At 38.3% G+C, this 27382-nt stretch overlaps 1 protein-coding gene and 1 pseudogene across 1 annotated transcript in view; one reads left to right on the top strand and one right to left on the bottom strand.

Moving 5' to 3' along the window:
- Positions 1-225: 225 nt before the first annotated feature.
- The window catches only part of IRF4 (interferon regulatory factor 4), a 44063-nt gene continuing 16906 nt past the window's right edge, over positions 226-27382 (top strand). Inside the window, exons 1-4 of the mRNA XM_073630965.1 lie at positions 226-297; positions 14691-14918; positions 23562-23748; positions 25207-25301. Coding sequence (XP_073487066.1) covers positions 14718-14918; positions 23562-23748; positions 25207-25301 — 483 coding nt within the window. The 5' untranslated portion in view covers positions 226-297; positions 14691-14717. The remainder of the gene's footprint in view (positions 298-14690; positions 14919-23561; positions 23749-25206; positions 25302-27382) is intronic.
- LOC141144878 (stAR-related lipid transfer protein 3 pseudogene) lies at positions 7701-9105 on the bottom strand (annotated as a pseudogene).

Raw genomic sequence — 27382 nt, 5'->3', positions numbered from 1 at the left:
TTTCCTGAACCTTGTGTTACAGTAAATGTCATTAGTAGCATAGTAGAGGGTTTGGGGTTTCCCACATTATAAGGCTTTCTGTATGGTCTGTATAACATAGAGAAGCACTGAAGAGTTTGAGCCCTTACAGACATGCATCTCTCCTCCACTCTGTCTCCTCCTCCTTAGAATATAGTCAACGCCCATCTATAAGCTAACACATAAAGAAAAGGTAAGTTCCCTTTTTTTTTGCCGTAGTGGTTAATATTTTAGGTTTCCGTAAAGTGATCGCTCACTCTCAACTCTCACGGAGGAGAGGTAAGACATACACCCTCTCTTCCTCTCTCAGCATATCTTATTTAACTTTTGAACTCATTACTTCCTCTTCTGCCTTGTCTACTAGTTGTTCTTAAAAGAAAAAAAAATCTAACAGCAGAGTATTTGCAAAATTTACCTTTTTATATCTTCTAAGACAGTAGCTTGCAAAATGATTAATTATTTAGTACCATACCATTTTAATCATTTTAAAGTCCTTTAAGAATTATGGTACAAACATTAACAATTATGTATTAATTAAAATTAATATTACATTCTGTTGCATTTGCAGAGTCAAATTCATACTTTTGCTTCCTAGATAGGACAATTGGTAGGGTTTATTATTAATTATTTTGATTACTATACAGTATAGAGCTCTATTCTTCATGATATAATTCAATGTGTTGCTGTGGATGAGACAGAGCACTTAATTGTTGTAATCTGGCAGGGTCTTGTACTTGCATTGATGAACGATATCACATGTACTAGACATGAAAGCCTACCAATGATCTTCAGAGATTCATAGTGAAAGTTCCTAACCACTCTAAGATTTCACCAGGATGCTACTGTGTATAATTTTCAGTCTTCTATACAGAATATAATTGGTTGTTTCTGCCAATATACAGCTCCAGCAACTATTCATCATATAATGATAACCCAGTAGCTCTCAGTTAGTAACCGACTGTCGCCCATGAGCAAATATCTGTGCTACATTGTAAAAAGTTGGCCATATACCAGTAGAATTGTATTGGAAAATGTTTATTTTCATAAAGTTTTTCACTGTTCTAATGGTTAATGAGGTCAAAAGGATGATGTTTTTGACTGTAGTGATTAGAAGATTCAAAGAAATTATTTTTTTTTCGAATTAATTAAATTCTAATTGGAATGTTGGATTCCCTTTAAGTAGCAGGTATGACCGACATTTTAATGTTTTTTTTTTATACATTAGTTGACTGAATGAGGGCAAGAATTTTTTTTTTTACGAGCATTTGAATAAAAAACAATTTGTGTATGGCCAGCTAAATTCATGTTAATTTTAAACCAAAACTATGTTTGCAGTTACAGATTTAGGGGTAAAACAAAATTGGAATATCTGTTAGTGGGTATCGCCCTTTCCTTTGAATAATTGCTTTTTTTGTCTGTTGATGACTTACTAGTATGATAAGAACTGCACAAATTGTTTTTACTGAGATGCTGTATATGCCATGACTTGCTCAGGATTTCATTATTCATCTGAAGTCACTACCACATTAAAAAAACAAAAACAAAATCTTGTAATACTTTGCTTTAAATACGATTACAAGTAGAGTAAATGTATGAAAGCTCAGAATGTGAGTGTTCATGTAACATTACCTTTGGGCCATGTTGTATAAGTAGTGCAAATATATGTTATAAATATAATTTGCTAAATTGAACAAGTAATTACATTTTCTGAGATTATTGTTCACTGAGAACAATATAGAAATATATGGTATATAAACACAAAGAGTCTATGTTGTGCATGATAAAAGACATAAGGTAAGTTGTAATATACCCTACACATTAAGCTTAACTCATTAAGCTTTAACATAAGGTTAAAAATCTTTATGTTAGCCATTTGACAAAACTTTTCAAATGTCATTGAACTCGCCTGAAAATAACTGTCACATTTTTTAAATAAGCATTTGTATCCCGGTGTGTTAACTTTGTGAATTGGGTCCATTTTATTTAGTATTGGATGTTTATTGTAGGGAACAAAATGTATCAGATTATGTTTTTCACTCTTCAATCTCAGTTTAAGAGACTGAAACACCCAAAAGTGATATGTTAGTTATAGGGGGAGCTTGGTAGGCAGAATCAGCCATTGGCTTCGTACATTGGTTAAAGACAGTTCTTCACCACAAGTAAACAGGTTGGGGAGTAGCTACAGTATACAAATTACTATAGGAGGAGCCACCAATGAACTTCATATTCTTCATTTTTTTTAATGATGTTCCAGTAAAGAAATGTTTGCCACCTTAAGTGTTACACACTTTTTTTTACATTTTTCAATTCACAAGATTAATAATCTGGGGGAAAAAAGGCTAGCCAATTACTGTGTTCATTAACTTTAGGTTAAGTACTTTATTTAGGAGACCAGGTGTGATGTTAAGGATAAGTAACCAATACAGCTATCCTTTTCTGTTAGTGCTTGGTTGTGTAGATAAATATAATTACCAACCCAATATCTATATGTGCCATCAATACCATTTGACAGTCCTACTACACCCTAGGTTCAGTGATGGGACCAGAGTTGATCTAATTCAGTTTTTGATTCAGTAGACACATTGGTATTGATTTACTAGATGAACAGATGCTGTTTAGCTAGCTAAGTGAATGTTCAATTTGCAAAATGTAGGTTTACTTGGCAAAGTAAGGGCTCATTCACACCATTTGTATTGAGCTGCACCATTTGTATTGAGCTTCCCAATGCAGTTCCAATGCACGGACAAGGCTATTGTCCTACTCATATGAGTTCAGTTCAGTTCATATCACTGCAATGCAGTGATGTGCACTGAAAAAAGTAAGACATGCATTGCTTTTTTTTCAATTGAGCATCAGTACACTGCATTCCACCCACTGCAATGAATAAGAATGAATGAAATGTCACTTTATGGCATTTCATCAAAGTCAACAGTGCGACGCATCATTTATGACACATTGACACTGCTCCCTTCACAACACACACCAGCAGCCACTATATAATGTAACCTCTGGTGTAAATGAGCCTTAAATGTTAGTTACCTATGTTTATTATGGTCATGCAATCATGTGCCAGGAACATTTCAAATGGAATTATTATTAGCACAAGATTGGGTTTTCAAAGACAGATTCACTTTTTTTTTTATTAACACTCACTTTGCAAAGTGAATATGCTTGAAAAGTGAACAGTTTCTATTCCTTTAGCAAAGCATTGACAGTAGGTTGTCAGCCTTTTGGAAAGTACAAGAACAATCTATTGTTACATGTCTATGAAAATCATGATCCTCACTATACTTTTTAAATCCTTGGGGTGTCCTTCAGGGGTCAAGTGCATGGAGCACTTGCTCCCATTCTGATTAATTGGTGCATTTTTTGTCTGTTCATTTGTAGTTGTAGCTCCACCCCAGGCTAAAGCCCAGCTTATAGGTTGCCAGATATTGTATGAATGACAGTGGCGTCATTCATAACAACACAAGCTACTACACAAGCCGGCAGGTAATACTTTTGTGCACCAGATCACCTACCTGCCAGCCTAGTGTGGGCTTGTGTTCTTTTGAATGACAATACTTTTTTGCAGAGCGCCATCATTCACTACACAAGCCAGAAGCTACTGCTTTATTCCCTCTTAACATATAGCAGAAGGGTGGGTGTGGATTCAGTAGTCTTTTCATGGTGTAAAAGGCAGGGCAGAGGAGGCACAGAGCTGCAGAGTAGATGGCAGAAATGCAGATGTTTTGCCACTCTTCTGTGTGTGTGCTGTCACCACCCCCTCATTTGGGGAAAACAAAGGAGTGTAGGTTGAGCGTGCTAGCTTAGTAACTAAAGCACAGATAAGAACAGGCTTCATGTACTAGGTCCTCTGGTGGATTCCACACAAATATAAATAATAATAGGGATAATAGGGATACTTCTTCTTTAACCACTTGCCGACCAGCCGCCGCAGTTTCACTGTGGCAGAATGGCACGGCTGGGCGAAACAACGTTATGTAACGTCACTTTTCCTTGTGGCCACTAGGGGCGCGCATGCCTGCTGCTCACCCATGGAGCCGATGCGAGTGCCTGGTGGTCGTGGCACACCAAGGACCGGGATCTATGTGTGTAAACACACAGTTTTCCGGTTCTCTGAGGGAAGAAGAGACTGATCATCTGTTCATACCGAGAATGAACAGCGATCTGTCATTTCCCCTAGACAGTCCCCTCCCCCCTTCAGTTAGAACACACACTAGGGAACACATTTAACCCCTTGATCACCCCCTAGTGTTAACCCCTTCCCTGCCAGTGACATTTTTACAGTAATCGGTGCATTGTTATAGCACTGATCGCTGTATAAATGCCAATGGTCCCAAAAATGTGTCAAAAGTGTCCGATATGTCCGCCATAATGTCACAGTCCCGATAAAAAGATCGTCGCCATTACTAGTAAAAAAATATTAAAAATAAAAATGCCATAAAACTATCCCCTATTTTGTAGACACCATAACTTTTGAGCAAACCAATCAATACAGGCTTATTGCGATTTTTTTACCAAAAATATGTAGAAGAATACATATCGGCCTAAACTGAGGAAAAAAAAAATTTATATATATTTTTGGTGGATATTTATTATAGCAAAAAGTTAAAAATATTGCGTTTTTTTCAAAATTGTCAATCTTTTTTTGTTTATAGCGCAAAAAATAAAAACCGCAGAGGTGATCCAATACCACCAAAAAAAACTCTATTTGTGGGAAAAAAAGAAAGTCAATTTTGTTTGGGTGCAATGTCACATGACCGCGCAATTGTCAGTTAAAGCGACGCAGTGACGTATCGCAAAAAGTGCTCTGGTCAGGAAGGGGGTAAAATCTTCCGGAGCTGAAGCGGTTAACCAAATGTCCTCAATCATTCTAATGTAACTGATATTTTGACTGTATTAGCCAAAATAATTTGTTTTTGTACATGAATGTCTATCCTTCCTAAATGCTTACATGCTCAGTCCAGCTATGTATGCTAACCACAACTTATTCTGCTGGGTCTTATAGACATTTTGTACTTCTATAGGACTGTAATCATACACAACCTGTGTACCCATCCATCAGTCTAAACAGTTTCTATTTGCTCAATTTCTGTAGTAACTGTATTTTCTTTAAAATTTTGAACTGCTAAAAGGTTTTTGGGTAGTTGTTTACCTGCACTATTTGGCGTCAGCCAAAGATAAAAACGTAATTCAAATAATAGCACCTCCAACGTTTTTCTTTATAAATAAACAAGCCTGAGTATATGCATCATTGACTCCTTTGCAGCCTCAGTGGTGTGTGAAATACTGCTGTACAGATAAACAAAATACAATACTGGAGAAATCTCTAAATCTCTTGACAATTGTAGAAACAGTTTTCATTACCACTAGTAAAGGTGTGTATGCATGCCAATATAACACACAGCTTTGGACTTAACTTTGTACTTTTAAAGCTTTTACACACTACAACTTACTATAACTAGAACTTAGAGTGATGTAAACGATCATCTTGTAAAACAACCCATTCAGTTTAAAATAGAAATGAAAGGCAAAACATTTTTTGTATAGATATAAAAAAAAAAAAAACATTATAAATACCTTTTTCCCCTTTTTTTATAAGTGATCACATCCCCTCTGTTCTCAGCTGCATGGGGAGCAGGGGGAAGGAGAAGTAGCAGCACACTGAGCTTCCCAGTGAATAGCTGTGCAGAGGGGGGGTGTCAGGACAAGTCTCAGAATTAATTTAATTTTTATCAAGATTTCTTTCAAAAAAGATTGATAAAGTATGAATCAGTATTTGTTAGAAAAGAAACAGATCCAATATGCATCTTATTTAAATCAAAAAACAAACATGACATTGATCAGCAAAGTTTTAATTTCACATCAGGGAATGATTTGCATAAAATCCTTTACCACCTGCGAGTGGCTAATGTAACACAGGCTCTAATAACCTTCTTATGACCTACAATATTAGATGTAGAGCATGGTGGAAGCTGTAGTACAACAATACAACACAAGAAGTTTGGCATCAAACATGAATGAATCAGCAGATTTGTTTTCATTAGAGATCATAGGTTTACTTCACACAGCATCAACACAAAAATAAGTACAGGTATCTTTATTTTAGCCATATGACTGAAATTTTCAAATTTCGTTGTACTTAACTAAAAATAACTGTCATTTAAAAAATAAAAATAAGCATCATTATCTTGGTGTGTTGGCTTTATAAATTGAGCCTAGTGAATTCAGAATCAAGTGAACCATGAACAACTATACTGCCTGTACAACCTATTGTGCCACTAAAGTGGACCCCAAAAACCAAGACACCAAGTATGATTGCTTCATGCTAGCCCAGGAGGTCCATAATTAAGATTCTATGCTGCTATCATCTATCTCCTCATCTTTACAAGACATATCCCCAATTATGATCATCCAAAAAAACTCAATTTTTCTGACAGAGCTCATATTGTGAGATAAGACAGGGAAATAGTAGACTTTGTAAATAACATTCACTATGCCTATATGGGCTTTTGATGTACTGTTTGTGCCGCATAGCATCTGGTCAAATTTGGCTAGTAGCCATTGTTTTCTGCATACAGTAATCAACAATCGACATAGGAATGTTCACATTGTTACAGCATTCTGCGTGCCTATAAATTCTACAAAGCAGCAAGTAAAATTGAACATTTCCTTTTGGCACAGCAGACTTTACAGATACATGAAGGAGTAACACACATGAAATAAGAGATTGCTATTTACAAAAGTGATTATTTCATTCAAATGCCTTACCTATCATTTTTGCTATACTCTTTCAAAAATGTGTAGTAGAAGTCATGAATTCCCCTGCAAATTCATCTCTGGAGTAAATAGTTATCGGTTGCATTAATCACTTACATCTGAGTGGCAGGCACTGACTGTTTTTCACATTAAAAAAAACTAAAAATAAAGTGTGATCAATAACTTCTGTGCTTTTAGCAAAATACAATGTTAAGACATTTTTTTGTTAATGCCTGGGTATCTGTATTTTTTGGAAAAGGAGGCGTTAAAAAAAAAATAAAAACAGACGTGAATAAATGGATACCTTCTCCCCAATGTTCAGTACAGTACATCCACTCTAGTTACTTGTCCAAAGTGTCCACCTCCTCAAACATTACAGCTGATAGATGTTGAGAAATGTATTGTGAGCATAGTCACCTGTAAACTGGACCTCTGCAAACCATTGAAACGTCTTCTGAAAGGTTAAACCTCCATGCCCAGCATGGAGTAAACATCATTCTCAAATCAAGCAGGAAGCCCTGTCAATCAGTTAAAAAGAAACACAAAATTCGACTTGATTACTGGCTCAGTTCACCTGCGTATGGAGGTCTTTTCCAAGAATACAGCGATCAACATTTCCGTAATGGGTGCATCACCCATCAACACCCCAACTTCACCAATTCAATATGGTACATCAAAAATTCCCCAAAGATGCCTTAATGGACATTGGAAACCAAACTCTTTCTTTTAGTGATGACATGCACTGCAAAGACGAGCATAGGATTTCAGAAGACACAGCGGATACTTTAGTATGCTGGATGGGACAGTCCTTCATCCTGTTAATTATAACAAAAGATTAGCATGCAAATAGCAGCTGCTGTCAGTGCTTCATCAAGCAGATGGGAGGCAGCGCAGATTCGGTCTCCTTTTTGAAAGCGAACCTATACTGGCTCGCTATAAACTTCATTGACTCTCTTGTGCAAATGGCTGCAGAACTCAAACATAGTAGCAGCCAGGCTTTGGTTAATGAGGTAGCGAGGTAGCTGACCCTTCAAATCAGTGTTGAGGATCCATATAAAAGTGCAGACGGATAGGCTCCGGGAGCTCTTTAGAACAGCAAAGCCACCTGGTCCATTCTCTCCCCTAACATATTTTGTAAGTTGAGGTCTGGAAGGATGAGTTCCTCCAATGCCCGCTGATATGTACCGATCTTTTTTTCTTGCAATCGTATGTTCACGAAATCCCTAGGGGACACTACCCCACCTGCTGCTCCTGCTGCTACATCATATGATACAAGTATGTTATCATCTACACGCTGGAGGATCTGACACACAGCCACAGTCCTGTTCCACAAGACCATCTTCTCCGGTTGTAATATAACCTCTTGTATACAACTTCTGCAGGACACTGAATTAAAGCCTTAAGAGTCTTTCCATGAAAAAGGGATGTCAAGTGTATACACAAGGTCTCCAACTTCATTGCTCTTTTCATATTTCCAATTGACTTCCTGAGCGAGTATCTGCTCAACAGTTTCCATGGCCTCCTTGCCCTTCCTCACATATTCCAGTTCTTTGGCAGTAACTGCCTTCCTCCCCATAGCTTCATCATAATCATCATCAAATTCATTGTCTGACCCTGCAAAGGACTCTGTTGGGGAATAAAACTGTCCATCAGAGAATGCCCCTGGGTACAGAAGAGGAGGGCAAAGGGCAGCAGTCTGAGCAGCCAGATACCATCTCTCCTGCTCAGCTTCTTGGGTAGAGACCTTGAAATCCAGGAACCATGTCTCCAGCCAGGCAAAAGACATAATGGACAACAAGTACCCAAATGCCCCCTTAGAGAGAAGCTGTGACATTATGACTTTAGCACTAAGAAATGCACTGGTCACCAAGGTTGTAATAGCAATGGCCCACCAGTGGTGTAGACAAAACACAGCATAACCCATGAGGAGGACAGAAAACTGGAACACTGCTAGAAAAAATATGTCAAAGACTGAGGTGCTGAACTTGTAGTAGATAATTTCATTTTCCAGGTTCTTCTCAATCCCATTATTAGTATTGAGCTCAATGATCCACAAAAGAGAGATGAAGAGAAGGTCAAATGTGACAAAAAGGCAGAATGTCCGACGAACGTCAGAAATGGCCCTGCACTGTTCTGGGGGTAGAAAAAACTGAGGCGACAGGCTTTGGCTTAGTGATGAATTGATGGAGGCAAAAGCTGGAAGACTTTGTTCCAGATCAGACTGAAGATCACCTGGTAGTTTACTCATCATGGAAAGTGGAGAGAAATGTCAAGATAAGAAAAAAGGGGTCACCAATCCATACTATCACTGTCTCCGCCGCTCTCACCACAACAACCCGGATGTAGGGGAGGCGGAAGGAGCTGCTGGGTCACATGACATGTAGGCTTGTCCTCGGGGCTGTACACAGAAGTGTCAGGACAAGTTTGATCATTGGAGGAGAGCACACTGAGTTCCCAGCATAGCTAGAGCTAACTGACCATGGTGTGCTCTCCTGCTTAGTTTGGTCAGTTTTTAATAGGAAAGCAGAGGAACTGATAGGAACACCATGGATTTCACATAAAGGAAGCAATACAAACAGAAGAGGACACTTTGTCATCCAAGTACATGGTACAACAGACACATATCGGGAACATGAAGTGTTGGGCTAACAAACTCTTTAAAAAGCAATTCGGGGCAACAAGTAAAATTAGTCAGTGAGCTACTAATGTTGTCCAGCAAACACTGCAGCTGTGATGAAATCAGAACGTTCATCCAGTATACTACAATCTCACATCCATAGATGGCCATAGGAGGGCAAAATGAGTCTAACTCTCAAACACTGTGTAACTTCATCACTCGCTCCCTTTCTCTTTCTCTCTCTCCCTGCTTCCTGCATCATCATTCTGTATAATATACATAACAAGGAACCTCCAGTGTGTGTTCTAGCACCAATAGCAGTTGTGATCCAGCATCACCAGATTACACACATAAGAAAGTGAAGTGCATGTTTCAGCTAAAGATCAAAGTATAGGGAGTGGCGCTGTGTTAGGAGTATGACTAAAAATTAGCAAGAAGTTCAAGTGTAAAAATAAAAATAAAAATTTTTTTGGTATGATCCAAAAATTACTTACAGGAAAAAGTGTCCTTATGTTAGTGAAAACACCTTAACAAGTGAAAAATGCTACTATATGTGCAAAAAAAATCACAAATATTAAGCAACACCACTAAATAACATAAATACATCTTCACATGAATAAATATAAAGTGATAAAGTGCAAAAAGCAGTGGTTGTCCACCAGTAATGTGTAAATGTGCAATAATTATACGCAATAAAAATCATTAATAATGTGTCAAAATCGCAGCTAAAAATCAAAAAACCCTATATTGTTTAGTGCAAAAAAAGTTCATAGCAATTGTGCAGGGAGTTCTTCTTAGGTGATAAAGTGCCATGCTGTATCAACTGGTGGTACCCCCAATGTGGTTGCACTCACCGGAGCGCTCCACCCCTGCAGGGGTACGAGCGTATACTGTTGGTCCTTGCACTCCAGTCCTATGGGTGTCAGTTTCCTTCCACGCGTCCTATTTCCAAAAAGCAGCTGTACACACAGAGAGGTGGGGACTTCCTGTCCCTTGGTATTAAAAGTCCCCACTGGATATCCGCTGGAAGATTGCTGGTTTACGCCAGATTTTGGAGGGAGAGGCACACTTGAACTTCTTGCTAATTTTTAGTCATACTCCTAACACAGCGCCACTCCCTATACTTTGATCTGTACTCTTGGGGGATCACATAGGTGTCCCCTTCCTAACTAGGGGGGCTGCAGGTGTAAGTCAGTCTATAAGCGCGGCTCCGTTGACATATTTATGTTTCAGCTAAAGCCAACAAATACATTGGTTGTACTTCACACTTGGTATGAACAACAAAAATTGCCCTCCATGAGCTGAGGATTTTGTGAGCTTTATCCAAGGCCTAAGCCAGTGATGGTGAACCTTGGCACCCCAGATGTTTTGGAACTACATTTCCCATGATGCTCAAATACATTGCAAAGTGCACGGGCATCATGGGAAATGTAGTTCCAAAACATCTGGGGTGTCAGGGTTCGCCATCACTGGCCTAAGCCAATCCTCTGCTTCAGTCAGCTCTAAACAACAGATTTAATAAAAAAAATAAAAGAAAAACATTAAAGATTTACTTTATTCTAGCTTTTCAGATCCCCTGATTTAGGTACACTTTTTTGCCATTGCGAAATGATTTGTATGCTTATTTTTTATATTCAAAGTCATGTAAATTAGCACTGAGAGAAGCTGAGGTAGAATTGTCAGCTTCAGATTTGAGCTCTGTGTCCACCAACCCTACTTTGATAGATTCTCTTCACTAAATCTCACACTCTCCAATCAATATACAGTGATTGGAGTAAGGAGCACATGCAGTTTACAACATTACACTCTTTGCCCTACACAAGCACAGGTAGAAGCTATAAATATGCATGGAAAGGGCTTGGGGATTTTCATGAAGCTATTAATTATCTGCAAATATACAGATAAATAGATTACCATATACTAAACTGAATGAGGAGACTCAAAAAAGTGGCAGTTAACAAATCCTGATTTTCAAATGCTAGTAGCCATACCAAATATGAGTAAGCATATTCACTAAACGCAAATTGACATATTTCTTTGCCATTAGGTGCAGTGAGGTTGGTGGGTTTCACTATTGCATAGCAAAGCCTGTTAACCGCATGAAACGTTAATGATGAGCCTGCTTAATACCAAAGCGCCAAACCAGACATTAATAGTCTGTTAAAACGAATTTCCATTTTCAATATTTTTATAATGTAAGGCTATATATATCAATCACATTTCTATTCCTATCGTATGTGCAATGCTTAAGCAGAAAATATGCGCAATTGTACAACATGCATAATAAGTAGGTAGTCATTTTCTAAATACAAACATATGCTCCCTGATACACATACTGTATTCTTTTCAAGGAACTCAAGAGTACATGATGAATTGCTTACACAGAATACCAACTGGAATTTTGTCAGTGTTATTTTGTAAAGTGGTCACTTTAGAGAAACCACTGATATATTTCTATTATGCACTGAATGCCAAAAAATCAATAGCCTTTGGTTTATAAACCAAACTATACAGCAAGCAGAGACCATGGCTTCCCCTCACACCTCAATCTGTAGTAACAGTCATATACTGGCTTCAGATTCCAGTTACTGATATAGTAATATATGAAAAAGAATAGGTCACAAGCCTTTTTTTTTTTTTAATGACTCATGTCTTTGGGGCACAAGCCATGAAGTTTCACTAGACACAGGTTGATCTGTGCACAATACCCAAAATTTAGTTTAATCTTCAATTACAACAGAATAATGTTAAATGTTTATGTTAGCTTTAAATCAGATGTTTTCTTGTGGCTTAAACCACATTGTATTATACAATAATGTGTACTGGCCAATTATACCTATTTCCTGATGTTAAAATTGTTTTAAATGTTCAGGAACTATTCTTGTTAAAGAGACATCTCCTTGGCCTTCCTTTGTGCACATTACTGTTAAAGTGGAGTTCCACCCCAAAAAAAAAAAAAAATTAGTAACGTGCTTAAAAAAAATAAAAAAAAAAACATTTGAAGAAAATTTTTTTTTTACTCACCTCTAAATGGCTGTTGCTAGGGGGTCCCTTGTAGTCTGCCTCCTTCGGTGCCTGGGCTGGTGACATCACTTCCCTCGGCGCAGGAAGGGAGATCGCCTCTCCACCCTCCCTCTTGTCAATCATCTGGGACACGTGACCGGTCCCAGATGATTACGGGGCCAGTGACGGTGCACGGTGCGGCTCGCGCATGCGCAGTGGGTGCCCACAGTTAAAATGCCGGCACCGCCGAGCGGAGGGGGGGGACGAGCGTGGCTTCGATACCCCGCATCGCTAGACCCTGCGACAGGTAAGTGTCCGATTAAAAGTCAGCAGCTGCAGTATTTGTAGCTGCTGACTTTTAATTTTTTTTTTTTTTAAATGGGAACCCCACTTTAAGGAGAAACAACATATGCATTAAGAGAGGATTAATACAGATTCAACTAAAAAAAATTGCAAAAAGCAACAGTTTTTGAAAGTTTTATCCAGTCACCTCCAACAATGAAATAGATAAAAGCTTTACTCTTTTATTTACTCCAAGTATGCTAAAAGACAAATACAGGGCAGTACATGTCAAATCAAGTACGCAGGGCTTTTTTTCAGCGGAAACATGGGGGAACGCAGTTCCGGCACCTCCAGCACTGAATATATATTGGCAAGGGGTGCTGGGGTCTGCTGGAGGATCTGTTGTTGCTGGGGAGGGGGGGCGGGAAGTCTTATGTTGCTGGGTGGTCAATTGTTGCTGGGAGGGAACTATCGTTGAGGGAGGGGTCTATTGATGCTGGCTGCTGGGAGATCTGTTGTTGCTGCTGGAGGTCTATTGTTATTGGGAGGTGGGTAGAGCGTGGAACCATGGAACGGTGCTCGGAGGTGGGTAGGGGGCGGAGAAAATGGGGTGACTCAGAAAAGGGGAGTTCCTACACCTATTCTCTGAGAAAAAAAAGTGCTGCATGTACCCATGAACAAATGTGTGCTATAACAATACTACACAACCCATCCTTAATATAATATAATATTCATGAAGATGGGTTTGCACGCAATTGTTTACAGGTACATGGTTTGAGATACAATGGCTTTTAAATGTCTTTTAGCATATTTGTAGTAAATGAAATTGTTAGAAATTCTGTATATAGCCCTACAGAACAAACAGTGCACAGTCCACGTGGGTTTCTCTGCTTAAGTGCAGACAGGAAACTTCATTATATAGAGAAAAGACATAGAGTTTGACCATAGATACAGCTAAATACGTATAAACACTGCCATCTTCTTAGCTAATGTAGTTGTTGCACAAAATACAAATGAACATTGTATTCCAAGAGAAATTATATATCTTTTACCTATTTCATTGTTGGTGGTGATTGCATAAACTGTTGCATGATTATAATTGAAGGTACCAGCTTCCATCAATACAATTTTGAGTTCTTTTTTTTTGTAATACTCCTCAGAGTATATTTATTTTTCTATTCAATTGCTCAAGAAACATCTCAAGACAGTCTCTATAAGCAAGCTTTTAAAGCTGAACTCTAGGAATTAAGCCACTTTGTAAAATGTGCCGTATTACTATGGATTAAGTCCAACTAGATGGATGACACTTTTTGGACTCATCTCTTTATTTTACAAAGTGAATTTTTACTACGTACAGGGAACATAGTTATCACTATACTTATGGCATTGCGGCGCTGGACCTTCTGGTCTCAACTACTGCAGCACAAGTTTTCCATGTAGCTGCTGTTCCTGCACCTCCCCTTCTCTTGCCCAATCACAGAGCACTTTGTATTTTGTGAACTAATTAAAAAAATACAAAGGCGGCTGTGAATGAAAAGTGGAGGGGAGGGGTGGCCAGAGCTGCTGCTGTATGAGAGAGCAGCGTCTCCTCTGTCAGAGCTCTGGGTGTGTAGCAATAGCTGTACTCCTGGAGCTTCGTAAAACTTTCAGGTGTAAACCAGAGCGATAAGTCCACGAGTTGGCATGCACCTTTTTGGACTTAACTCATTGTATGCCAGCACATTTTACAAAGTGGTGGAATTCCTGGAGCTCAGCTTTAAGTATAATAACCGATTATAATAATAATCAAAATGACTTGCACTAATCATCCAATTTCACTGGAAGTTATACTTGGAAAAATGTATACCTTGATGAAAGCTTATGTTACTTTTTTCTTGGTTCTAACTTATTGCTACAGAAAGACATCACATTTCATGTATTAGGCGGCATATCACAGAACATGTAAAAGCACTAAAGTCTACAGTTTACAGGCATTAAAGCAATGTTGCCTATGCTCCTCTCCTAACAGTCGTCAATAAACAGGGTATAGACTGGTATGAACCAAGACGGAGATTGTGGAATGACCCCGATAAGTTGTGGAAATGGAAAACTGAGGCAATGGCTGATTGAACAGATTAACAGTGGGAAGTATCCTGGATTGGTGTGGGAGAATGACGACAGAAGCGTTTTTCGTATACCTTGGAAACATGCCGGCAAACAGGACTACAACAGAGATGAAGATGCTGCTCTTTTTAAGGTAACTTTTTTTCAGGCCTCTAAGACTAAATGAGCCACAAATAGGTTGTATTTTACAGTAGACAAATGACTAATCTGTATCTGATGATGTGAGTGATTGCAATGCGATAAGTAGACTCCAGCCTTCTTAAGAAGTTATTTATATTGGGGGTAAAATCCCTTCTGGTGACACATTTTATTGCATTTTGCCATAAAATCTGATCTATAAAATATATTACTATCACAAATGTATATTGTTTACACAGTTTTAGGAGAATTCAAAAAGAAGATCAGAATTGAATTTGATGCCTCACATATTTTAGGAGATTTAAGCTTATATTTAATGGTTTATGTTTCTCTATGAAATGTAATGTTTTTTATGTACTTGCTGTTTGTAGCTAAAGGTTTTATGATTAAAACTGAACTTTGTTTAAATGTATTCTTCTAAAGCCACAAAGGATATATGGTCACTTTGGGAGTCATTTACTAAAACTGGAATGTGCAAAATCTGGGGCAGCTGAGCATAGAACCCAATCAGCTTCCATGTTTTATTGTCAAAGCTTAATTGAAGAAGCTGGTTACTATGCACAGCTGCACCAGATTCTGAGCGCACCAGTTTTAGTAAATTCCCCCCCCCCCCCCTCTTGTGTGCACCAAGTGCCTTTGCAAAAACATTAATTAATTAGTAAAAGTAGCAATGACATCACCACAGTGCTGTACATACCTGTGAACAAAGCAGAGCTGGGGGAGGGACCCAGGCTCCACCCACTAACAGGTTGCCTGCAGAAAACTAGGAGGGGCAGAGACAAGACCAGTCACCCTGCACAAGGAAAGAGAGCAGGAGTGACTGGTCCTTATACAGGCAGCTTCTAAGCAGAAGCACAATTTCACAAAGGATAACTGCACAGACCTAAAGGTAATATACAAAGCACACCAAGATTCAAATAAGAATATGTATGCCTCTTATATTTAGACAATATATGCTTATTCCAAATTTCAGCTTTAAAAATGTCATGTAAAACTGGCTATACATATACATATATCAACCAGTCAACACACCTCTTTCATGTTTTAGGGGCCAGATGCACATTGAAAAGGAGTATTTAAAAGTATCCTAAACAGTTGTGTTACAGAGCCTTTTAATGAAGCCCTCAGGATGTTACCATTAAGATGTGCATTTAGGAAAATTCATATGACTGTTTTACTATAGTGTTGGATACATTCAGAGTTTACACCAAAGTGCCTGTGTTGCACCTAACATTCAGCATCCCTCTGTTATGCCTCTAGAGCAGGTTATAAATGGTAGCATTTAAATAAGTAAAACAGAAAGTTTTTCTTTTAGACACTTTTAGTCATAAAGCACATCATCATAAGTCCCAACCATCATGATATCTATGGGACTGTCCCAGACTACAAGTGAGACCACTTAAGGGAGCCCAGCTTAATAAAAGTGGTATGTTCTAACATGCACACATTTATTGTAGTATTTGGAACCTCTACCACTGGTAGAGGTTTAATGTTTTTTAAATTAGTTAAGAGTTATGTATGTAGTGGATTGCTCCTCTGTTGTTTGGAGGAGGTACATAGCCTGCAAGGGTTTCAGGCCACTAAGATGGTTTGCTTTGAAGTTGTCCCTCTTAAAACACTGATAAACAAGGTTTAGTGTTTCTTTAATAATACTATGTATCTATTGTACTTTATAGAAAATGCATAGATACACCAAAGATTTATACTGCCAATTTTGCCATTCTCCACATTGACTCTCTGTGAGGTTGATTTACTAAAACTGGAGTGCAAAATCAGGTGCAGCTCTGCATAGAAACCAATAAGCTTCCATTTTTTGTCAAAGATTAAGTTAGCAGCTGATTGGCTACCATGCACAGCTAATTTTGCACTCTCCAGTCTCAGTAAATCAACCCCTGTAACATTTTCCTAAACCAATTAACCTGGTGCCATGATCTCCCAAGACAAATTATCTCCCAAGACAAAATATCCAGGTAACCTGGTGCCACTATCTCCAAGACAAAATACCATAAGCAAAAAAGACTATAGTAACTTGTGATGCACTCACAGAGATTTCTGTAATAAGTCAAACCATTATTTATTAGCAAATTTCAGGTAATGTGTTTCCTCCCTCTAAGAATCCTCAAAATCAGTTAAAAGATGACAGATCTGTGAGAAAACAGACATGGTCCCAACCACTAAATTGACCATATATCAATCAACCAAAAAATACAAGATAATATAAGAGAAAGGGAGGCTTCATAACATGCTTAAACTGTTTAGATATGGTCATTACAATCTTACACCAATATTCTCTCCCTCCTAGCATCAAACCATTTCCCAAATGTGTAAATCAATTGAATCCAGGAAAATGGCAATCATTTGCTTAAATTAATCATACAGTTTGACATTAGTTGTTCTTTATTGAAATATGCAAGGGTACAAACCCAAATGATACCTGTAGGCCGTTTATATGTCACAAGTGGCTGTAGTCATCATTAGAAACCATATTCAGATTTTTATAAGACCATTCATGTTAATTCCCCCCCCAAAAAAACTAAATTGAGCACTTATCTGCATGATTACCCCCTAAGCATAAATTTTTCCTCCTGATAAATCCACCTTCCTGCTAAAACCTCCCTACACAGCTCAAATCTTTGTGGCCCCCACAAAAAATTCACCCCTCCTAGCACAAATCCTCACCCCTCAAATGTCCCCTCCGAGTATACATTCCCCCCCTCTAGATCCCCCCTCCTAGCACAAATTACCCCCCCATCCTTCCTCCGAGCAAGAATACCCCCAATCATCCCTAATAGCACAAATCTCCCCACCAAAATAGATTTCCCCTCCTAGCTCAATTCCCCCACCCCCTCTTCTAGCACAACCCCCCCCAAATCCCCCCTCCTAGCACAAATCATCTTACTCCGCCCCCCTCCCAACACAAATCCTCCTAAATCACCATTTTTAGCACACACACTCAAATTCCACTTCCTTTAACAATTCTTATCCCCTGCTGCCCCCAAATTTCCCCTCCCAACACAAATCCTCTCCCCAATCTCCTTGCGGCGCCCCCCCCCCACATGATACCACAGTCCTCAGGAAAGTCGCCCCTCCCATCTACCCCTTGTACCAGCCCTGGCTATGCTATTGATCTCCACTAGATTCTGGATCCCATGCTGAGCGGCTGCCCTGCTGCTTTGTAAACACAGGAGATCGCCTGTTGCTTAGCACAGGTGTTATTTCATTTTCTCAATAAATGCAAAGCATTCTCTGATTGGACGAGTTGGAGAGGCAGGGTAGTGACGTCACACTCACTACTTTGTCCAGTCAGGTAAATGTATACCAGAACTGGAGTGTGAGAGGAAGTAATAGCACAAGGAGTTAATCAAGATTCATGCTGATAGGAATAGAAAGCAGAGTGATAGAGAGATGAGCTCATCCCTGTGCTACTTCTCTTTTCACTGTCCAGTCGCTGGCTGGGGCAGATCCAGAATAACCCAGGCTCAGGAGAAGTGGACTGAATAATTCTGGCCATCAGACTGATTATGTCTAGCAGCAAGGAAAAGTATGGCAAGGGATATCTTTGCACGCAAGCAAAATATTGCAGCGGAAGCTGGTGTGTTTTATCTGTTTATTTTTATCTTGTTGGTTTTGGCTGGAGTTCTGCAGAATGCAAAACCACTATTTACTATATCCTATAAGAAGGCATTTTTGTGTACATATGACAGTGTACATTGCTGCTGTCAATTAAAAGGCTGGCTGGTGAATGAGTCCATTCTCATTCTCCAATGTTGTACTCTATTGACTGTGGCTTTGAATGGATCTGTTTTATGTGAATTTGTGGTTTGTGGTGCAAGCTGTGTAGTCGTCTTTCTAAATATATATGGAAACAAGTGAGAGTGAATCTGTGTGCACTAATCTTATTAACTATCTCACTTTGACCATTTAAAGTGTTAGAAAGTACACTGATTTATTTAGCCAAACAGTGTATTTAGAAGAACTTTGCTATTTGATATTAATAAGGTCGGACTAGCTGTTACAAGTTTAGACTTGTAAGTGCCCATACTTAACCATCCCTGATTTGCATACTTGTTCCAGGTCTGTCACTAAAAAAGTACTGAAGCCACTGGATTAGCATGACAGCTAGGGAATTAGTATTTTCAGAAGGAGATATTAATAATAAAAGGCCCACTCTTCTGTATAGATTGCAGATAAATAACATTAGATTATACGAATATGTTTTCAAGCCTTTAAGATGAGGATTTTACACTGGTTTCATACTCAAAACATGTATAGCCAATTTGTTTCTCAGTTTTGGATAGAGAAAAGAAGGGGTGTTTTTCTTCTGTCTCTGTCCTGTTTCCATGCTCTTCCTTAAATAGAGATGCAACAGGAAGTGAGAAGAAATCTCCCCATAGTGATGGTAAATCCCTCCCTAAGCCAGATTTACATGTATGCACTGCCCACATTTTAAATTTAAATTGCACCTTAATGCACATCCCCAATGGACTAAAATTCACAGCTAAGAACTGTCTGGAAGCTGTGCTAACAAAAGGTGCATGACTATACTTAGATCTGCTGTGCTGTGCTGGCAAAATCACAACATGCCTTAACATGCAACATAACATACGCATGTTAATGTGAGTGCAGTAACATACAGCAAAAATGTGAATCAAGCCTCTTAGACTGTTGTCACTGGGTCAGTAGTCCCCATTGGAAAATTTTCCCTCATTGCTTTTTGTGATGATAACTGTGAAATTTAAAATTTCCCATCAGCCTTTGTTTTAGAGACAATGATCACCTGGACAAAAAGATAAGGTGAATCCACCTAGAATAATAATCCTTATAATCCTTCCCTACACTATCCAAAACAAAAGTAAAAGTAAGATCTTTATAAACACTTTAACACAGGGCTCGGCAACAGGTCAACCTGATGATTGCAGTCATTTGGCAGGCAGAACACAACCACACCAAGCTGCCCCTCCATCAGTAGTGGTTTTTACCTTTCAGACCTTAGATCTGATCAGCAATGGGCATTGCAGAGTTGAGGGAAGTCCTAGGCGTCTCCTTGCTTCTGACATATCATATGGCACAGCCAAAGGGGATACCTGGAAGGAATTCCCTCACTCTCCTGGATCCCGCTGCATCTGATGTCTGCTGAGTGTATCTTACAGAGAGAGAGAAGGGAATTTGTGCAGTGGCCTATTTTAGCTTAGGGGGTAAATGTTTGTACTGAAGAGGGACAATTTTGCTTGTGGGCTAGAGATGTGTGATAGTTACACTTGACCTCTGCACTGTGAGTTACATGCTACTGACCTCTGCACTCTGCATTATTTACTCCTAACCTCTGAACTCTGCGTTACATACTACTGAACCCTGCACTGTGCGTTACTTAATCTCGACCTCTGCACTGCCTGTTACATGATACTGACCTTTGCACTCTGAGTTACTTACTCCTGCACTCTATGTTACATATTACTGACCTCTGAATTGTGTTACTTACTCCTGACCCCTGCACTGTGCTTAACATACTACTGACTTCTGCACTCTGCACTACTTAATCCCTCTTGATCCTGACCCCTGTACTCTGTGTTACTTAATCCTGACCTCTGTACTGTGCATAATATACTTCTGATCTCTAAACTATGTGTCACTTATTCCTGACCCCTATACTCTGCATTACATACTACTGACCTCTGAACTCTGCATTACTAACTAATAACCCCTGAACTCTCTGTTATCTACTACTGACCCCTGGACTCTTTATACCTTCCTTTCTTTTTAATGGAGCCTTGCTAGGTTATATACTTTTTAAAAACAAAAGTACTCTTCGCCCTGGTGAACTCTTCCATGTTGTTTAGGTAGAAAACCATTGCTCCAAGGTTACCTGCTCTTGCTTTTACAGGACTCTAAATGTTATAAAAATTTTAAAGCAGCATCATTCCAATGGGGGAGATTTACTAAAATTGGTGCACTCAGATACTAGTGCAGCTGGGCATAGTAACCAATCAGCTTCTAACTTCAGCTTGTTCAATTAAGCTTTGGCAATACAACCTGGAAGCTGATTGGTTTCTATGCAAAGCTGCACCAGAATTTGCATGCTCTAGTTTTAGTAAATTTCCCCCAATGTGTATAACCAAGTAATACTGATACATAGTGTTGCATTAACTAAGACTGAAACAGCTGTACAACCAGCTTCTATCTTTCATTTTCAAAGCTTAACTTCACAAGCTGAAGATAGAAGCTCATTGGTTACTATGCACATCTGCTCCAGATTTTGTCTGTTTTAATACATTTTATATATACAGTATCTCACAAAAGTGAGTACACCCTCACATTTTTGTAAATATTTTATTCTGTCTTTTCATGTGACAACACTGAAGAAATGACACTTTGGTACAATGTAAAGTAGTGAGTGTACAGCTTGTATAACAGTGTAAATTTGCTGTCCCCTCAAAATAACGCAACACACAGCCATTAATGTCTATACCGCTGGCAAGAAAAGTGAGTACACCCCTAAGTGTCATTTCTTCAGTGTTGTCACATGAAAAGATATAATAAATTATTTCAAAAAATGTGAGGGGTGTACTCACTTTTGTGAGATACCGTATATGACATTATTGACTAGTATTGGAGCAGTTTTACCAAGACATTGATACAGATCAAAGGGATGCTGCAAGACCATGATAATAAAGAGCAAGCATAAACTGTACACTACAAAATACATATTAATCATATAATAGTAATTGATATTAGGACACTGTTTAAAAATGTTTATTATGTCTTAGTAAATAAGAATGATTTGTGAGGTAATGGTGGTATTGGGACATAAATACAAGATGTGTTGTACTTATCATAAAAACGTTAAAACTGACAAATCAGTACATTTAAATATCTAGTATTTTGTTATTGTAAATGAAAATAGGAAAATAAGTCAATTTCTTTCCACCTCCCACATCTTCTGAGTTACTATTAACTGTCCTGGTAAAGCGAACTTTTCAGTGAGTCATTTACCAGCAGAGGGCTGTCTGTTTTTCTAAGTACTATGATGTTGAGGCTTTACATTGGAATAGGCAGCTCAATTATCTGATGCAGGAGAAACAGTAATGTGGTATACACTTCCTGTGTGCTCAATGTTTTCCAATAGAAGCCCACCTTTACTGAAAAATACACCATGCTTAACATTTGAGAAATCAAAGGCAGGAAAAAAATTCTTCTCTGACATACATGAGGGATCGCTCCAAAATAATGTTAAGAAGAAATTTTTTTTTTTTTGCTTTTTAATGTTACACATGGTTTGAAAATAATATATTTACAGTTTATATAACACAGTAATTTAGCATTGATGGATAATTTATATATATAGAGGTGATACATATCAGGGTCATATTTATATTTCAAGCGTCTATAATCACAAAGCCCCTAGCTTGATAAATCTCACTAATAAACCTTCAGCCCAAGCTATACAAGACAGTTGCAAAGCTTTGTTGCCCATGTCATATTTAATTTCAGGGATATTATACATCGTAGTTTCAGCAGTGTGTAATATGTGCACATTTCTATGTTGTCATACTCGATTCTACCCCATATTATACCCAGGGATGGTTTTATTCATCTTGCCTTTACCCTGTGCCTCCCACTTCTATCCTAATGGACTGGCTAGCTATAGTAGCACACTAACAAGATCAGACATCATGGACACACAAGGCAGGCCAGCAGAGACAGTTTGTTCAGTATGTGTCAGTGAACCAAGGAGAGTAGGACAAACCGTAGTGGTGCTCTTCTAGCATTCCAGTCTTATTGTACAGACCCAGAGTGGGTAAACTGTAAGTACACATTATACTATACTATTCCAACAACAAACTGTTAGGCAGAGCAACAGCCTGGAACTTTTTATTATACATCGGAATGAGCAACATAATATACGGGTGACTGTGTGCCACCCCCGGTATCCCTGCCGCTCTGGGCCAAGACCTGTTTAAAAACCCCAACTGGTTTTTGCTAGGTTCATTATGTTATATGAGCAAAACAATTTTCAATGTTAAACCAAAGAAATGTAACTTGAGCCAGAAGCAATGGCTTGTTTCCAGTGCTAGATTCTATTCCATTTTACATATGACAGATAAACTTCCATAATACACAAGCAAGATTCAGTTCTAGATTATTTTATGGATTTATGTATGTATTTATTTATTACGTTACTTATATAGCGCCACCAATTTACACAGTGCTTTACATATATATTGTACATTCACATCAGTCCTTGCCCTCAAGGAGCTTACAATTTAAGGTCCCTAACTCACATTCACACATACACATACTAATATATGAACAATAATATTCACCAAAATTTTGCAATTTTATCAGGGATGCCATGTTGCCACGTGTGCACATATATCAGTCACTTTACCACCTCTTAATAACACACCTTAAGTGTAGGTGAAGCTGCTGAGAATATCCTTTACATTACAGTATTCAGCGACACTGTGTTCGCAGAGGGGGCAATGGTGGGAAATTGCTATATTATAGCGTTTGTTTTGTAATGATGACTGAATATTTTATTGAGATCTAATCCTTCTGGCTGTTTTGATTCATGCAGACTGATCTCTTGGTAGTGCAAGACTTCTTTTTGATTGCAGTATGTATTTATCACACTTTACAGGCCTGGGCGCTTTTTAAAGGTAAATACCGGGAAGGTCTTGACAAACCAGATCCTCCCACATGGAAGACAAGGCTACGCTGTGCTTTAAATAAGAGTAATGACTTTGAAGAACTAGTGGAAAGAAGTCAATTGGATATATCAGATCCATATAAAGTGTACAAAATTGTCCCAGAAGGCGCAAAAAGAGGTAAGACATTCTTCTCTCTACATGTTCCTGATTGACATTTGGCCCATAAGCAGATAAACCTGAATATAAACCATAGTATTAATTAGGCATGCCTAAAGTTCTCTTCTATTTAAAGTATCAATGGTATGTTCTTGTTTTCAACAAGCAGAAATAATTTCAAAACATTAATGTGACCTAAAGTTATCAATATCTATTCTTGGTAAAGAACTGAAGTTGAAAAATAGGACACGTGCTGCAAACCCTTTGTGTAGTAGCTAAAACAGACTCTTATAGGGCGTACACACGGTCAGACTTTGTTCGGACATTCCGACAACAAAATCCATGGATTTTTTCCGACGGATGTTGGCTCAAACTTGTCTTGCATACACACGGTCACACAAAGTTGTCGGAAAATCCGATCGTTCTGAACGCGGTGACGTAAAACATGTACGTCGGGACTATAAACGGGGCAGTGGCCAATAGCTTTCATCTCTTTATTTATTCTGAGCATGCGTGGCACTTTGTCCGTCGGATTTGTGTACACACGATCGGAATTTCCGACAACGGATTTTGTTGTCAGAAAATTTTATCTCCTGCTCTCAAACTTTGTGTGTCGGAAAATCCGATGGAAAATGTCCGATGGAACCCACACACGGTCAGAATTTCCGACAACACGCTCCGATCGGACATTTTCCATCGGAAAATCCGACCGTGTGTACCGGGCATAACTCTTTGCACTCTACTGTAAGCAACAATATAAGAAAGTCATAAAGAGTGTCACAGATACTGATTAGAAGTTTGTCTTGGGGTAGTGTGGCACATTTGTGTACATTTCAGAAAAATCTATATGAAACTGTTGTGAATGAACGTGGAAGAAGTCTTAATTAACTCTTATTTCTTATCACCAATGTGGCAGTACTTATTTATCAATTGTCACAACAATAGCAACAGACAGTAAAGGGGTTGATTTACTAAAACTGTAGAGTGCAAAATCTGGTGCAGCTCTGCATAGAAACCAATCAGCTTCCAGGTTATTTTTTGTCAAAGCTTAAATACACAAGTTGAAGTTAGAAGCTGATTAGCTACCATGCACAGCTGCACAGATTCTGAGTGCTCCAGTTTTAGTAACTCAACCAATAAAGTGTCGGAAATAAGAACTATATAAATCTTCACCTTTTACGCCCCGCCCTGGATCACTATTCTTCTTTAGATTTACAGACAAAAGTCACTACAATCATTTCACATTTTTCAGCATAGTCTATTGCTGTTCTTGTATACAGTGTTAGTGGTCCGTTAATAATACAACAATAACTGTTAATGGAAAACCAATAACGTCAAGGGGACACTGGTGCTGGGAGTGTGAATTAACAGATCTTATACATTTTCAAACTCTATTTGTAATATTATATGTAATACTGAAAGGTGATATGTTATAATCTAGTGTATTACATATACATTTATTTTATTTTTTAAATACAGGACTAAAGCAGCTTGGCTCAGAAGACACTCAGTTAGTTGTAAATCACCCATTTGCTGTACCGCAAGCTTACACATCTCTTCAGCCTCATTCTCAGGTATTTGCGTGATAATAAAAAATAAATAATACATTTTATGATTTATAATACATGTTATCAGTTAAGATGATGTAAAGCTTTGTTATGAAGTATAGAATGTTGCAATGTTTTAAACAGGCAGGAGAGCTATATTAAAAATGTAGGTCATATCTGCCTGTCATATAGGACTTATACTCATATGACAATTAGTGAAGTATGTGCAAAACTCTGATTGTACCAGTTTTCCAGCCAGTACAATAGGTATTATGCTTTTTGTACACATTGTGGTTGTGTAATAGTCAAATATAACCAAGCATTTCTGATAAGTGAAAAGTCTCATGAATTGAACAGATGACCACCAACCTAAAACACTCCTATTTTTCAAGAGTCTTGTCCACTGATACTTAATTTATGAAGCCTGTAGGATTAGACTAATTATATTATCCAGAGCTTGGTGTCTGATGCACTGGCTCTAATGACTCTAATGTCTCTGGCCTACAGTTTATTGCTTCTTTGTTTACAAATGCCTTAAAGGCATCATTCTGAGGATGCCATTACTATCCTGGATGGAAGCTTAAGTATAGTAAAATGTCACTTTAAAAAACAGTTAACACTTTTAATTGAAAAGATAAAAAGTAATAGAAGGGATGAAATACAGCAAGTTTGTAGTAATACCTATGTATAAATCCAAAGGAAGAGGACCTAAGGGGTTCCAAAAGCTTGTGTCTTTAATAATTCGAGTTAGCAAATAAAAGGTATGCTTCAAACTAAAAAAAAAAAAATATATATATATATTAGTCCTCTGCGCTACTATATAACCGTAGAAATTATAAATGAGTGGAAATGCTGCAAAACCTAAAAACAATTAAACAGAAATATAATTTACAGTGATCTTGCTAAAATAAAGATGTGCTTTAAAAGAAACAAATATCGGAGTTCATGCCACCTCTCACATCACTTCCGGTCTGCGATGTGCTCCGGCCACGCCCTACGCGTTACATCACATGACTTCCTCAGGGGAACCCCCGATATTTGTTTCTTTTAAAGCGCATCTTTATTTTAGCTGTGTAAGCAGGCATTTTTTAGTCTAATAAATGGTTTTAAGTGATAATGCACATTAGAGGCTTGTTTACTTTGCATGGTGAACGGAATATCCTTCATATGAGGAGGAATCCTTTGTGGGAAGCCGTAGCTGTGGATGAAAAGAGTGTTGATCTCCATCCAAGGCTTATGTTATATGCCTATGAGGTGAGAGTTCTGTGAGCACAGAGGTGTTGGTGATAGCGGCTGTGTCGTCTGAAAAACCACTAATAGACTACTTCTTTCAATATTTACATTACTTGGATCACTGGATGAATCACATGAATGGAGTTCATTTTCTATAATTAAGCAGTTCTTCACTTTTAAGTTTGATATACTGTTATTATTATTTAGACACTTAGGTTTTGCGCAAGATCACTGTATATTATAATTATTCTTCAAACTACACACTTGCTACATTGATCGATGGCTAAGATGGTAAGATTTTGCTACTAAAAGGGCATAAAATACTTATTACAATTTATAATTTTACTCGGAATCAGGTTCTGGTAGTTTTTATTGTGAGGCTCCCAGCAGAGAGAGCAAGTTAAAAGCCAGCAGCTAAAATATATTGAAATAAAAAGTAGCCCCTAATATTTCAGCCTCAACTACTTGAACACCAAGCTTCTGAACCTCAAGCCTTAACACTTGCAATAAATTGAGACCTTAACATTTAGCCTTTCCACAACACTTAGCCAGCCTCCTAAAATGCAACCCTAACTATAACACTATGGGCCTATTCACACACATTAACATGCATTGCGCTTAGGCAACCCATTCATTTAATGCACCAGGAAAGACTAAAAATCATGCATGCACCATTATGTTACAAACGTAACAGCGCACTGGTATGAATGGGTGTTAAAAGTAAACCCCATAATCCCTGTCCCCATCAATAACCTAATTTAATCTCCTAAAGTAACACCCAACTCTAAACTAATCCCCTTTAGTGGTATGACAACCTTATCCTGCAAAAGGAGCATCTGTGGTGGAAACCAAGCAAGTCCTGTACCTAAAACTAC

This window comes from Aquarana catesbeiana, linkage group LG05 (assembly GCF_042186555.1).
Source record: "Aquarana catesbeiana isolate 2022-GZ linkage group LG05, ASM4218655v1, whole genome shotgun sequence".
Taxonomy (NCBI): Eukaryota; Metazoa; Chordata; class Amphibia; order Anura; family Ranidae; genus Aquarana; species Aquarana catesbeiana.
This window is presented reverse-complemented; position numbering and strand designations above follow the sequence as displayed.